Below are 16,288 nucleotides of genomic sequence, written 5' to 3'. Positions count from 1 at the left end.
TATATATATATATATATATATATATATAAAGGTCAATGGGAGCAAGTTATATTTCTGATTCTGTATGTTGATGATATCTTGCTAGCTACTAATGATCTTTGTCTATTACATGAAACTAAGAAATTTCTTTCTAAAAATTTTGAAATAAAAGATATGGGAAAGGCAACCTATGTTATTGGAATTCAAATATTCCGTGATAAGTCACAAAGATTGTTGGGGTTGTCTCAGAAAGCATATATCAATAAAGTTTTAGAAAGATTTAAGATCGAAAATTGTTCAGCGAGTGTCATTCCAATTCAGAAAGGAGACAAGTTTAGTCTCATGCAATGTCCTAAAAACGAATTGGAACGCAAAAAAATAACAACTATTCCTTATGCATCTCTTGTTGGGAGCTTAATGTATGCTCAGACTTGCGCCAGGCCAGACATCAGGTTTGCTATCGGAATGCTGGGTAGGTATCAAAGTAACCCGGGACTTGATCATTGGAAAGCTGCAAAGAAAGTATTGAGATACTTGCAAGGAACGAAAGATCACATACTCAATTATAGGAGATCTGATAACTTGGAGGTCATTGGATATTCAGATTCGGACTTTGCTGGATGTATGGATACTAGAAAGTCCACGTTTGGCTATCTGTTCCTCTTGGCTGGAGAGGCTATATCATGGAAAAGTATGAAGCAGTCGGTCATTGCTGCATCCATTATGGAAGCTGAGTTTGTGGCATGCTTTGAGGCTACAATTCAAGGAAATTGGCTGTGAAAGGCTACAATTCAAGGAAATTGGCTGCGAAACTTTATTTCAGGGCTTGGAATTGTCGATGGTATAGCCGGGCCGCTGAAACTTTATTGTGACAATTTTGTAGCGGTCTTCTTTTCAAAGAGCGACAAGTATTCTAAAGGTGCTAAACACGTGGAATTGAAATAATTTACCGTTAAAGAAGAAGTTCTAAAACAAAGGATGTCAATCGAGCATATTAGCACCAATCTTATGATTGCGGATCCATTAATGAAATGATTGCCACCAAAGACGTTTAATGAACATGTCGAAAGGATGGGCATTATTGAAAATTATCATTGACATTATTATGTAATTTATGATGTTTATATATTGACATTCTGAGCTCATTTATGTATTGTTTTTGACAAAATATTATTCCTGTCATAATTGTTAGTACATGTACATGAATGGATTATGTGAATGCTGACAGGGATAGTCTTTTCGAAGACATTATTGCAATTATCGAACTTCTCATTATGTGTCATGTTGGGTAGGGACTAATACTGTAATACATGGAAGGAATTATGCTTATATGATGGTGTAAAATCGTCACGACTCTTATTAGTCTTTACTTAATGATGATATATTAAGTGGCCAATGTATAATGGATTTTAACTCATAATATGCGGATTATGTTATATACCACATAACGAAGCAATATATTACACGGGCCAAGTGGGAGAATGTAAAACCAATTATTTTGTGGCCCATGTAATATTAAAGAATTAATTAAAAGTGGTTAATAATACTAAAAATACTATTGGCCCAATTGAGAAGTGACAGTTTTATAACTGTCAACTTTGATAAAAAGTAGAGAGTTTTATTGTTCATAGGAGACTGCTCCTCTCTGCCTATAAATGTGAATGAAATCCATCAATTAATTCATTCAATTACAGAAAGGAAAAGTGATAGAACAGTTTCTTTAATTTAACAGTTTCTTATTTTGCAGATTTAAAATTCTCAATTATTGCCATGGATCAAGGTGTCTGTTGATCAATTAAATTTATATGTGAAAATCATGAATTCTAAATATCTTGACATTAGGGTTTAATTTCTTACAGCAATCTCAAATCTTTAAGTCATAGCAGAGACGTTTCAAACTTTCAAAAATATGCACTAAAAAGGAACATGGACGACTTCTGTCCAAAAATCCATTAGGGACCGAAAATTAAGCGATTTACCATAATTTAACTATCTTTAAAAATGGGAAAATAATAAGCTTTGTTGCGTGTTGTCACACCTGGCCAATCTACTTGGGACAATGACCCACTCATGACGATCCACGTGGCATTCCTGCCGAGGTGGCACACAATGTCGAGGTGGGCTACATCCGAACTGGTTCCTGCCGAGGCTCCTTTTGTTCGAGACCCAGTGACCGAAGCCTACGAACCGAAGCCAGGCTGCTGGAACCTGTTGAGAGTAGCTGAGGCCCTCAAGTGGAAGTATCATGACAAATGGGCTTCCATGACAAATGGCCGAAGCCCCGAAACTGATGCGCGAGCCTCTGAGCCACAAGAAAACATCCTCCATGGTCACTTCTCCCAAGAGATCACCTGCACAGATCTTATTCGAATGATCGATGGAACGTTTGTCATAAGCATAAAGGTCAAGTCTTGTCACTAGCATGGAGGCCCTACACAAGCAATAAATGCGCCGCAAGCTAGCAAGTCAAGCCCCATATCTAGGAAAAGATATTTGAACTAAAGAGATGAGGCCACGTGCCACTTCATCCAAGGGCTCCCATTTCATATACACTACTATAAATACTTCCCTTGTGTAATATCAAAGGGCTAATGCAAGAATCAATACTAAAGACTACATTTTACTCAACTCTCTCTTATTTACTTGCAATACACAAATCGAGTTTATACACTTTTACATACACATCTACAAGCACCGATTGGTAATTATTGTACAATCGGATCACGAACAACCCGTCGGATTTCGAACGTCACCGTCCCGCGTCGTTGGGCTACTCTCACGCCCCTTTGAACCGTTCATTTTAGACTGTCCACGTGTCTTAGCGTGTTGGACATTCGCCCACGCCAGCACGGGTGGGACCGACATTTGTTGGCGCACTTTTCGGGGTCAACAAGCTTTATATTTTCCAGCTTAAAATAATTAAATTAAAAGAAACGAGAAAATAATTTCTTCATCTTCCTTATTCGCCCAAACCCCACCGTGGTCGTGTTGACCATCACAGGTGACGATGGTCAATAGTTGGCGTTATCATATCGGAATAATACAACTCCCTAGAGTAATACTTACTATGAAGTATCGCCCCTCGGGACATAACTCAGTGGTGCAAAGGATAGGAGTGAGGTAGTATCAGCCTTGTTAGCAGCCGCAATGTGAGGATTCGATTCCTAAGATATGGAATTAGACTCTTTGTAAGCACCAATGTACGGACAAGCTCCTGTTCCCTGGCCTGTTGGGGCACATTCCGCGATTTACCTCCCTCACAATACTCCAGGAGTGGGGCGGTGGGGTCCTCAAGGTTGGGGTTCAACCTTTTTACTATGAAGTATCAAATGTGTTCTGAAAAGTTAAAAGCACTGCAGAGTGCAAGCAGATGACTTTCAAGTATTGCAAGACTAGAGAGGGAAAGATTCCTTACAGTCAGTCACGACGCGCTTCCATGAAATTATGCCTACTACATTCTCAACAACAAAAACATTGTCAGAATAAGAGCTTAAAAAGAAACTTTACATGTAAGGATTTTGAAGTTGAACTATATATAACGAGGAAAAGAATGATTTATTTATTGTTTGTTTTGCATGGTGAGATGTTTCTACATCCACATATTAATGATAAAGAAAGAGAAGTAGATGACGAAGAAAATCAAGTTAAATTGGTTTTATGAAAGAAACAGGAAGTTGTTATGGGAATCCGAAGCAGTGCATGATTTGAAGATATTCGTGTGAAAAATTTACTGATTTCAACACCGTTCGTAACTTACCATAGTACTGGATAGATCCTCTATTATCAACATAAACACTGCAATGTTTGTTCATTCTGCAAATGCTACTTTGCACAGTAAACCATGAAATCTCAAATCCATATAGCATAGAGCCACGGATGTCTGAATGCGAAAGATTATTCACTTCCTTAAATGGCCACGATGTCATCACCGTGAGATCAATACTGCACATATCTCCCACATCTGTTAAATTCAAATCACTAGCCTTAACATATATGTATCTTCCGGTTGATGAATAAGAATCATTGGAAGCATAGACCTTGTGGCTACAACTAGCAGTTTTCGAAAAGACAGAGGAATTGAAGTAATATGGCCAGCTCATAAAAGTAAAACGCGATTCTACTTCAGCTAACATTATTGATTTGTTTAACTTCAACTTCTTGCTGTAGATGGTATATGGAAAATTATTAGTGAAGTTGTATTGAAACAGAGAACACTGAGGAAGGGAGCAATTATCATTTTTTAAGGCAGCATCAACAAGACGAATGGTGCAATTATGGTAATTGATGGCTTGCACATGGTACTTGCGGGAATTTAGGTAAAGTGAAGTAATATTGTCATCACAAACTAGTTCATAGCTGGAATCACCACAGTGTTCTGCATCCCCGGTTAATCGAAAAGGATAGCTAATATTAGAAATCCTGCCACAGGCAGAAGGGTTGCATTGGGGATTATGTCTTGCGCTGGATGTTTGAAGTAATTGGATTAGGATCAAGGCAGATAAACATTTGAGGAGGAAGGTTTCTTCAAGCATAGTTTTCAAGGTTTCTAGTCTCTGTGTGTTTTGAGGGAGGGATTTATTCAATGTTTAATGAAGATAAATCGGCAAAGACATTTAAGAATGTGGATAGAAACTCCAGAGGAAAAGACAAGTCTTTTCCATCAAGTGTGAATGCTTGACTCTTTCTTCCGTAGAATTTGTAATATAAGTGAAAATAGAGTTTTATCATCATGTCATGTCTAGTCTTGCCTAAAAGTTTCTGTGATGCTTCCTGCTAATCAATGCTGTCAATTTGATTGAAAACTTCAAAGAGGAAAAACCTGGACCACCAAGCATTTTGTTGATCAAAATTTATTATCTAAGATAACATTGATAATAGAAGAAGAGACAGAAAAAATATATGAATTTGAAGACTAAAATGTCCATCTTTATCTGCTTCAAGTTCTTGTTCTTTCCACTGGTTGTAGTAGGATTTGATGACTGCACAACAACCAGGTGCAGTAAAGGTAGCCTGACCATTCGGTTTCCTTTCAGGAATAAATTTCTACAGCCAGAACATTGTGGCTATCCAGGTTTCGATTGTATTGCCACAAGAGCAAGACTTGCTCGAACTGCCTTTTTCAGTCAAGCTAGAAGTAAAGAAAATTGATTATGCTTCTCAAAAAATCCATTTCTATGATCTCGATGGATGTCTTCCTCCAAAGCTTCTGTATCTTAATTTATTAGCTTCCCCATTCCAAATCCCTGAAAATCTATTGCACAACTACAACATGTTCAATTGTACTGCAGTCGAAAGAGAGATGGATTACAATAATATTCCTTGTCTTGGTGTCGTCGGCTATCAAGTCCACGCCATTTATTCTGATCCATACTCAGTCGACTATCTTTTGACTTCATGTACCAAGATTCATGAAATTTCATCTGTTCCATTGTCTATATTACGAGAACACTACCTCTATCTGAAATGGTCAGAACCATATCGTGGCAAATGTGAAGCTCAAGGAAATATTTGCAGCTTAGACACCAATAAAAATGGAACTCAGTGTACCAACAAGCCCAAGACACATAGAAGTATACACTCAATCCATCTTTTTCTTCGATTTTATCTGCCTATCTAATAAAAAAATGATCGTCTTGTTAGAGCTATGTTTATATTTTATATAACAAAGGGAAATAAGATTTTCACTTTATTTTCTTACAGGTGAACCAAGGTGAGATTTGATTGTAGGTGAACTTTTCCTTCATGTCGTTTAATTTACTTCAGAAATGTTATTTTCTATCTTGTGCTGTTAAGGTTTATTATCAAAAGTATTGCTTGTATCTTGTATTCTTCAAGAGGCACCTTAGGTGCTTTGCTTTCTGCGGGAACACTTGTAGCATTTTACTATGTCGAAAAGTTTTCGGAAGATTTTAGAGCTCTCAAGCCCACTAGATTTCTCTTATGCAGAGATCAGAAATATCACCAATCAATTCAGTGAAAAATTGGGTGAAGAGGGGCTCCGAAATTGTATATAAAGGGAAGCTGTCTAATGAAATTTGTGTTGCAGTAAAGGTCCTCAGCAACTTCAAGGAAAATGGGGAGGCGTTAATTTATAAATGAAGTTGGAACAATCCGGAGAATCCACCATGTCAACATAGTTCGTTTATTAGGGTTTTGTGCCGACGGATTTAGAAGAGCTCTAGTGTATGAATTTCTACCAAATGAATCACTTGAAAAGTCTATCTTCCAAGTTGGTTCTAAGAGAAATACTCTTGGTTGGAAGAAGCTCCAAGTTATTGCTATAGGCAGAGCTAAAGGAATTGAATATCTTCACGAGGGTTGCGACCAACAGATCCTTCATTTCGATATCAAGCCCCACAACATCTTGCTAGACCAAAACTTCAACCCAAATATCCGTGACTTTGGTTTAGCTAAGTGTTTGGAATCTACTTAACATGCGCAGCGGAAATTAAAACAATTTTCGATTCCCACCAGAATTCATTTTTGTGTTTAAATAGAAATTGTGAAAAAAAATCGTACATTTTACAAGATCTGCAAACTCCTTTTGTCATATCTTTGTTCCAGCAACTTGGATCTGTCTCCCACAGCTGTCCAATTGTCCAGCCTCCAACGATGATCCACACAGAGAACAAGATTGCATTATTATGGTTTTCTTCTTGTGCTAACAAGAATAATAAATTCTCTACAAAATTTTGAACCCTAATCAGTTATTTATATAAGTCCAAACGAGTTTGGTCTGACCCGATCCAATATTTAATTAGTCCATTTAATTAAAGTCGGTTCATGAATTAATTAATCCAATTAATTAATTCGGCCATATAAATAACCAACCTAATTAATTAATTTATCCAACGATTGTTAAATTAATTAATTGACTAATTGCAACCTTCCAATTCTCTTTTGTGTACGACCCATCATGTTCCTGATCACGATACCTAACGATGTGAAATATTATTTTGATCTAATTAAAATTGATAAATTAAAACACCCTTTTAATTTATCACAAACTCACACTCGTTGTCCCAGATCGACATCTAATAATGTGTCAGGGCAATACATGTGACGGAAAATGTCACGTGGTATGACAAAACCAAATTCGTTCGTTTATCGTGAAACTATAATCCCTTCGTCAATATGATCAGATCAATTATGAGATATGAAAGTGTGTCAATCCCGATTATCGATCATATCTTTCACTCCAATATTAAGTCAATATAATTCAAAAAATCATTTTCGACTTATGAGTACACCTTGACCAAGGATTTTGTTATTGACTTAATTGAATGAAATGCAGATCATAATCTTTTACTATCTAAGAGTGACGAATCCTCTATTGGTCATTCACAACTTTCATACGATTCTTGACATACCTGAACGATGCTGTATTAGCAACCCTTGGCAGAGCAACATCCAGCACCGTCAAAGCATGACTGTCTTCATATAAGGTACTATCACGACCTCAAGTCAAAGGACCAATCTCACTACCGAACGTTAGAGATTAACCACTGACACTCAGATAGTTATCCATATGGAATCTCTAGGCTGGCCTTCAATGTTTTGTTCTATAACAAAACATTCACGTATTCATTCAAGTGTCACCACACTTTAGCTTCTGAGATCAGCTACTTACTTCCCAAGTAAGAAATACCACACGTGATGGTCTATCCGTAACAAGGATATCCGTATCTCGTTATTACTTACGACCACAGACAACTTAAAATTCAATTATATGTAATTTGTATCTCACAATCACAACTCATTGTGGTTAACAAATTACGAAGATTTGAATCTACGGACTCTATTATTTAATTTAATTAAATAATAGATCTGCCATTAAATTGTATTAATTATATATTAAAAGTATTTATATCCATGGTTGATTGGACCTAAGGTATAACACTTACAAACTCCCACTTGCACTAGATCCAATCACTTATGTATCCAATACCATATGAGTCTCCATGACAATCATGTTTATGCTACGACAACTCTTTGTCAGTGGATCTACAATATTGTCAAATATGGGAATTCGTTCTTCTCTTTAGTCATTTATATGTATTATCTCTCTAATGAGATTGTACAGTCTTAATACATGTTTGGATCATTGATGAGACCTTAGTTCCTTCTCTTTCGCAATGGCTCTATTGTCATCACAATACAATGGTATGTGACCAGCAATATTAGGAAGTACTCCAAATTCATTAATGAACATCTTGATTCACATTACAACTCGTTAATGCTTCTGAAGCAATCATGTATTAGATTTCTGCTATTGAATCAACGATTGTTTCATGTTTAGAATCTTTCCAACACACCGTTTAAGAGTAAACCAATTTCTCCACATATAATCTTCTCAAAATTTTATTTATATAGATTGGGATGAGTTAAGCAATCCTCTAGATCTATCTCTATAGATCAAGTTGCTTCCCCATATAGTTCATAAATAAATTATTTAACAACTATTATTTCAACGATTGAAATACAGGGATGTCATATCCTATAATATTAGGAATGCGACAATACTCCCACTATTTTCTTTTAAACACACAATTCGTTTTCATATTTGATAAAATCAAATCTTTTGATTTTGCATCAAATTGAAGATTTCAACTCCAAAAAACTTGCTTTAACCCATAGTCACGGTGTGTAACTATTACAACCAAAATCCGAATGGACTTCAGCAAAGCTACAGGATAAAGTTTCACCAAGGTCAACACTTAACCTTTTGTTACTAACCTTGCTTTGTATGTATGGATATTTCCATCCATGTCAACCTTTTATTGTAAACCATTTACAACCTATGGATTTTATTCTATCAGGAGGGTCGACTAAGGTCCAAACCTTGTTCACATACGTCGAGTACATCTCGAGCTTCATGACCTCTTGCTGTCTCTTTTAAATCAACACTTGACTTTATTTTTTTGTGCAATTAGTAGTTTCATCATCCTGGATTAGTAATACCTGATTAGTAATCACAGATTCGCACATTATTGAAGGTCGAATGATCCTCCCAGACTCACATAGAGCTGACATGTCCCTAGTATTCTCTACTCCCTGATTAAGGGTATGTCCCATATCAAATATGGGATAAAAATCGGATTCATCTGCTTAGTTAACTATATCTGTGGTTTAAGTTCTATTTTGCTCACACTGTCCTCTCCTAGAGTAAACATTTTCTCTAAGAGGGCGATATGTCATGAAACGAAGACTTTCTTCTCAATAGGTTAATAGAACTAATATCCAAATATCTGTTTTGGATATCCCACAAATATGAATTCATCGGATACATATGCTCAAGTTTATCCGATTCAATGCTCTTCAAATAAGTATCACAGTCCCAAACTTTTATATGAAATAAGTTAGGACTATTGTCTTTCCATAGCTCTACGGAGTTCTGTTAACCAACTTAAATGAGACATGATTTAGTGTGTAGCACACTGCAATCAGTGCATGACTCCAAAACGATTTTGGGAGATTTGAATGACTCATTTTTTATTGGACTATATCTAATAGTTTACGATTCCTCCGTTCAGATACACCATAATGTTGTAGTGTATATGGAGGAGTTCACTGCGAGAGAATCTCATTCTCTCTTAGATAATCTAAATTTTTATCTTTAAGATATTCTCACTTCGATCGGATCTTAATGTGAGGATATCTTTACCTATATATTTCTCTACTTCTAGTTTGAATCCTTTGAACCTTTCAAAAACTTCATGCTTGAATTTTAACAAGTATACATGATAATTGATGACATAAGAGAAACATTATCTAACATTAATTGATATGGGTCCATTTACATCACTATGTATTATGCCAACATTTATGCAGACTTATTCCTTTTCAAGTAAAATGAGATTTGGTTATTGTGCTGAGTAGGCATGATATGCACTTGTCAAACGATTCAAAATCAATTGATTCCACATATATATCTCTATGTAATATTGGAATTGCATTTCATCTATATGACCAAGTTTGCAACACCAGATTTAGGTATTATTTAGATTATCACTTTTATGTCTTTTAACTTCTATACTCATTATAGAATGCTTAGTGCTTAGAATGTAAATGTTATTTTTGTAACTTACCATAACTATTAAGATCTTAATCAAGGTAAGCAGGAACAACAATTATCCTTAACATTAACATAGTTCATGTCTGAATATGAAATTCATTTTAATGTTCTAGTTATGGTGGGTACAAAGCAACATTTCTCTAATTCAAATACTAAGCGAAAAGGTAACGGCAAGAAGTGTGCTCCTACAGGTAATGCAGCAACATTTGCTCATCTTCAACGTATAGGTTAATTTTTCCCTCTTACAGTGGTCTACTTTCTTTTAGTTTTTCCATAGTTGTATAAATATGAGATCTACATCTGGTATCAAATACCTAAAAAACTCGTGAAGTAGACGTAAGCCATGCAATAATTCTTCCAATGACCTTTCATTCTATAATGAGACCAAAGGTCATTAGATTTGGTATTGTCCTTCACTTTGACGGTTTTAGCCATATTGGATTCTTTCCTAAAGCTCCGTTAGACTTCCTCTTAATACCCTTAGAGGAATCAATGACTTGTCCACTTGTAACTTTGATATTGGGCAAAACAGTCCTAAGCATGTCAAGCAACTCAATGGGTGTGTATTCGAACTTATTCATATCATAATTCATAATTAGTATGAATGACTCTCTGATAGAGATTGCAGAGCTAATTCAATACTTAATTCGTAGTTCATGACTAAACCTCATTGAGATAACCTCTCGATGACAATCATCTTTAGTACATAAGCACCGATCGAAGATTGCTCTATCATTTTGCACCGATATAATTGTTTGGAAGTCTCTTATCCTTGCACACATGATTATTATCTTACAACTCTTTGTAATGAAAAATTATGTGTTAACATCTATACTCTCAAATTGCTTTTGTAACTTATGTGACATAATGTAAACATCACACATGTTGCAGTACTATCGTCATCACTGTATTTATTACAGTAGCCACATTTTCCTTAGTTGAGTCATCACCAGTTGTCTTTGGAAAATGGCTATTTAAGGACAACCAAATTTCTCATGCTTGAAAACAATTTTCAAATTGCAATGCTAATCAAGAAGATTTAATTCGGTTGTTGGCATCTAGTATGCTTCTCAAGTACACATGGTTACTCACGATTCAATAAATATAAATGACGAAAAAGAAAAGAATAATATATAAAATGCATTAATTAATTTAACATGGACTTTTATTAAATTAATTGTGTTCCTACTGTTTAATTCAAATTTATGACCCTCTCACATAAATTTATGAAATCCATATTTGACTCCCAGTGGGTCAGGATCCCATCTATTATACTAAGACCTTGAGTGTACTCAACAAGCCTTAATATAACATTTGGGTAGATACTATTATCAATTGTATCTCCATACAACTCCCAGATCGTTAAGCTGACAACTCTTTGTCTTTACACATCTTATGTGTTAGTTTACTTGCCTCTAAAATTTATCTCCTTGAGTGTACTCAACAAAAATAAATTTTAGTTAAGTCAAACCCGTCATTCAGAAATATCAAATATTTTATAGTGTCAAATATATCCCTAATAGACCAGCCTTGAGTGTACTCAACAAGTTGAGACGATTTGAGACTCTGATTTTTCACTATAATGATGGAAGGCGATTATAAATGTGACTTAATATTTTATTGAAGGGTTTTGCATTCAAAGGTCTCATCGTAACAATCATATATATATCATTTTATATCTACCATGCAAATAAACATATATATAATATAATGTAATAGTGTGGATGATTATGGATTTTACTATCTAGTCTTCCCGAGCCATAGGAAGGCTAGTTGGTCAATTCCTAGGGGGTATTTCATTGATCAGTATCAATGTACCATCTTCGTGGTCTCCTCATCTTCTTGTTTCTTCAATTAGTCAACCTGCAGCCTGTATCTTATACTAGTTGGCACGCAAACCTAGATGAAATTGGACTCGCAGGCCCAAAATAATTAAGAGAGCTCGCAGGCTCATAAAACGACAGGGGTAAAATTAACCATTCAACACATCCACATGGTCGAGTCCATAATGGTTCACTAATACATTCATCAGATAAATGTATGCCTATATAATATCTAATATTATATGCAAACATGCTTCAAGTTTCTAGCAAATAAGATCGTCTAAACTCTTTTAGACAAATGGATCGGAACAATTAAATAATTAATTAATCATATTAATCAATTATTTAATTAGCGGGCATATTTAATTAAAATCGAATTTCAATTAAGTACCGAACTAGAGTCCAACTCTAATTCCACAATAAAGGGGCGGGACTATTTAATTAAGATCAAATTTTAATTAAATATCAAATTAGAGTCCAACTATAATTTCAAAATTTAAGGCGGTTGAATTTAATCAAAATCAAATAGAAAATTGGAGTCCAACTCTAATTCCAAGATTTTAGGGCAAGACAATTTAATTAAAATCATATTTTAATTAAATACTAAATTAAAGTTCAACTCTAATTTCAAGAAAATTTTTAGGGCAAGACAATTTAATTAAAATCAAATCTTAATTAAATGTCAAATTAGAATCCAATTCTAACTTTTAGAATATATTCGGGTGAATAATTAATTAAAATCAAATTTTAATTAAGTATTAAATTAGAGTCCAACTCTAATTTAAATTGAATTAAGATTTTAATCTAGGATAAGATTCCTAAATAAAATAAAATTTAATTTGGGGTCAAAAGTTTAATATTTAAGTTAAAATCTAATTTTAATGAAAATATAAAAGTCGTCAATTTTAAATAAAATTTTAATTCCGGGTCAAAATTAAAATTATGGGTCAAACCCATTTGAAATTCAAATTTAAAACCATTTAAAAATTCAAATTTAAACACTTTCAAAATTTGCAATTTGACCCAAGTTTAAAATTAAAAGCAAGCCCTTCCAATTTATGAAATTGCATGACAGCTCTCCATTTAAAATTTACCCATTGACCATTGATTTTAATTGCAAGTAGGGGGCTCGCAATTTCACAAATTGCACAACAACCCCCCGTCTCCAACTCTCTCTCACCCGTTTATTGTTACCCTAGAATTTTATTTTCTTTTTTCTTTTTGGTCGTCGCCGCCATATAGCCTAGCAAGACCCACCGCCTAGAGGCGACGGGCGCTTGCTCGTTTCACAGCAGCGCGAAACTGTTGCTACCACAGTAGCGCCTTCGCGCTGCTACCCCAGTAGCGCATGACTGGCGTTGTTGGCAGTGCCCCACAAGCGCCGCTGCATATAGTATCCTGTCGCCTGCCATGTTTCAAACCATTTTTTTTTGTGTTAAATCAGATTTCAAAAAATAAAATTCAAAATTCAAAATTTTTCAATTGCTAGAATCAAGAAAATTACCAAAATCAACTTTTGATTATTCAATTCATGAAACAATTTCTAACAAAAGCAAAGTAGGCTCTGATGCCACTATTGGGAATCTACTTAATATACGCGACGGAAATTAAAACAATTTTCGATTCCCACTAGGATTCATCTTTGTGTTTAAAAAGAAATTGTGAAAAAGATCGTACATTTCACAAGATCTGCAAACTCTTTTGCCATATCTTTGTTCCAGCAACTTGGATCTGTTTCCCACAACTGTCCAATTGTCCAACCTCTAACGATGCTCCACACAGAAAACAAGATTGCATTATTATGGTTTTCTTCTTGTGCTAGTAAGAATAATAAATTTTTTCAACAAAATTGTAAACCCTAATCAATTATTTATATTAGCCCAAACGGGTTTGGCCTGACCCGATCTAATATTTAATTAGTCCATTTAATTAAATTCGATTTGTGAATTAATTAATCCAATTAATTAATTCAGCCCTATAAATAACCAACTTAATTAATTAATTTATCCAAATATTGTTAAATTAATTAATTGACAAATTGCAATCTTTCAATTCTCTTTTGTGTGCGACCCATCAGGTTCCCGATCACGATGCCTAACGTCATGAAATATTATTTTGATCTAATCAAAATTGACAAATTAAAACACCATTTTAATTTATCACAAATTCACACTTGTCATCCCAAATTAATATCTAGCAATGTGTTAGGGCAATACATGTGACGGGAAATGTCACGTGATATGACAAAATCAAAATCATTCGTTTATCGTGAAACTATAATCCCGTCGTCAATATGATCAGATCAATTACGATATACGGAAGTGTGTCAATCCCGATTATCGATCATATCTTTCACTCCACTATTAAGTCAATATAAGTCAAAAAATCATTTTCGACTTATGAGTACACTTTGGCTAAGGATTTCGTTATCACTTAATTGAATGAAATGCAGATCATAATCTCTTACTATCTAAGAGTGACGAATCATCTATTGGTTATTCACAACTTTCATACGATTTTTAACATACCTGAACGATGCCGTATTAGCGCCCTTGGCAGAGTAATATCCAGCACCGTCAAAGCATGACTGTCCTCATATAAGGTACTATGACGACCTCAAGTCAAAGAACCAATCCCACTACCGAATATTAGAGATTAACCACTGACATTCAGATAGTTATCCATGTGGAATCTCTAGGCGGGTCTCCAATGTTTTGTTCTATAACAAAACATTCACGTATTCATTCAAGTATCATTACACTTTAACATGTGAGATCAGCTACTTACTTCCCAAGTAAGAAATGCCACACGTGATGGTCTATCCGCAATAACGATATCCGTATCTCGTTATTACTTACGATCACGAACAATTTAAGATTCAATTATATGTAATTTGTATCTTACAATCACAATTCCTTGTGGTTAACAAATTACGAAAATTTAAATCTACGGACTCTATTATTTAATTTAATTATATAATAGATCTGCCATTAGATTGCATTAATTGTATATTAAAAGTATTTATGTTCAAAGTTGATTGAACTTGGGGCATAACACTTATACTAAGTTGGGTTCCAAAGAACAAAGTGGTGTGTCAATGACATCTGCAAGAGGAACCATGGGCTATATTGCACCTGAGATTTTATACCGGAACTTCGGGAGAGCATCTTATAAGTCAGATGTTTATAGTTCCGGGATGTTATTGCTCGAAATGGTTGGAGGGAGGAAGAATAATGATCTTAAAGCAAACACTAGCCAAGTGTACTTTCCTGAATGGATTTATAATCAATTAAGTCTAGCAGAAGAGTTGACATCCGAATAGAGGAAGATAATGACGCTACTATACTGAAAAAATTAGCTATAGCAGGGCTTTTGTGTATTCAGTGGTATCCAACGGATAGGCCATCAATGAAAGTTGTTGTTCAAATGTTGGAAGGAGATGGAGATGATCTCACCATGCCTTCCCTCTCCGTTCCTGCTAAAAGCATTGGAGGAATACATGGAAGGCCTTATCAAGTCGAGTTGGCAGTCATATCAGAATCAGAATGACAAGACAAATTTTAGTAAATCAAAGGAAATTGGATATAGTAAACATTTCTTACTGGATTATATGGGTAAATAATATTTTTCCTTCTTTATGATGTTTCTGTAAGCTGAACCAATAAAAATGTAGTAGTACTAGACATCGGCTTCTTTTGGAAACCCAAGATTCTTAACAGAATTGAATTACTTTAAGGATTTTGAAAAAATTGAATAACTTTCTTTAAATTGCCACTTGGCATTTACATCCAAATTAGATGCATTGATACTTTTCATATTGTTTTCGCATTTAAATTCATTACAGTTTTTCTAAATTCATTTGTTCATAGATTTTCCAGCTACTAATTAACCATTGCAACGTATAAAAGAATCACTCTCCCCTATTTACAGTATTCTTGCTTCCAATTAAAAATGATAAAATTCCATCCACTGCAGATGGATAGAAAGACTTTTCTAGTCACTATACTTTTCTTCTGTTTTGGACTATTCTTATCAAACAAGGAGACAAGCGTTACCATATATCTTAATGGTTTCATGATTGATTTTAGGACAGACTCTTTTACAGCTACAATGATTTTTGCATTGACGCTGACTTTCCAAGCAATAAATAACAAATTTAAAAACGGGCATTATACGTTATCTCAAGATGTTGAAAAGGAGACTACCGTCACCAATGAATACACAAGTCGTCTATTCATAATAACTATCAAATAAGAGCTAATGGACAGAAAATGCTGGAAAAAAAAAACAATGAGAAGAATATTCCATTGATAATTGCTTTACCAAATCCATGGATTAGTAGAATCAAATTTCCAAATAAGATGTAATATGCAGTCAACAATTTCATAATATTGTCATGGTTGTACACACA

The 16,288-nt window shown here is 34.7% G+C and overlaps 2 protein-coding genes and 1 pseudogene across 2 annotated transcripts; 2 read left to right on the top strand and 1 right to left on the bottom strand.

Annotated features, from left to right (window-relative positions):
* Positions 1-2,684: 2,684 nt before the first annotated feature.
* On the bottom strand, positions 2,685-4,755 carry LOC111402943. Its single transcript, XM_023031274.1, has 2 exons — positions 3,737-4,755; positions 2,685-3,430 (listed from the first exon to the last, which is right to left on the bottom strand). Exons 1-2 carry the CDS (start codon positions 4,509-4,511, stop codon positions 3,372-3,374), a joined length of 834 nt encoding a protein of 277 aa, XP_022887042.1. The 5' UTR covers positions 4,512-4,755; the 3' UTR covers positions 2,685-3,371.
* A 115-nt stretch (positions 4,756-4,870) lies between these two features.
* LOC111402944 lies at positions 4,871-5,789 on the top strand. Its single transcript, XM_023031275.1, has 2 exons — positions 4,871-5,549; positions 5,680-5,789. Exons 1-2 carry the CDS (start codon positions 5,249-5,251, stop codon positions 5,691-5,693), a joined length of 315 nt encoding a protein of 104 aa, XP_022887043.1. The 5' UTR covers positions 4,871-5,248; the 3' UTR covers positions 5,694-5,789.
* Positions 5,714-15,621, top strand: LOC111404309 (annotated as a pseudogene).
* The last annotated feature ends 667 nt before the right edge of the window (positions 15,622-16,288 follow it).

This window comes from Olea europaea, chromosome 11, assembly GCF_002742605.1.
Source record: "Olea europaea var. sylvestris chromosome 11, O_europaea_v1, whole genome shotgun sequence".
NCBI classification, from domain to species: Eukaryota; Viridiplantae; Streptophyta; class Magnoliopsida; order Lamiales; family Oleaceae; genus Olea; species Olea europaea.
Note: the sequence above shows the minus strand (reverse complement) of the source record. Positions and strands in the feature narration are given on the sequence as shown.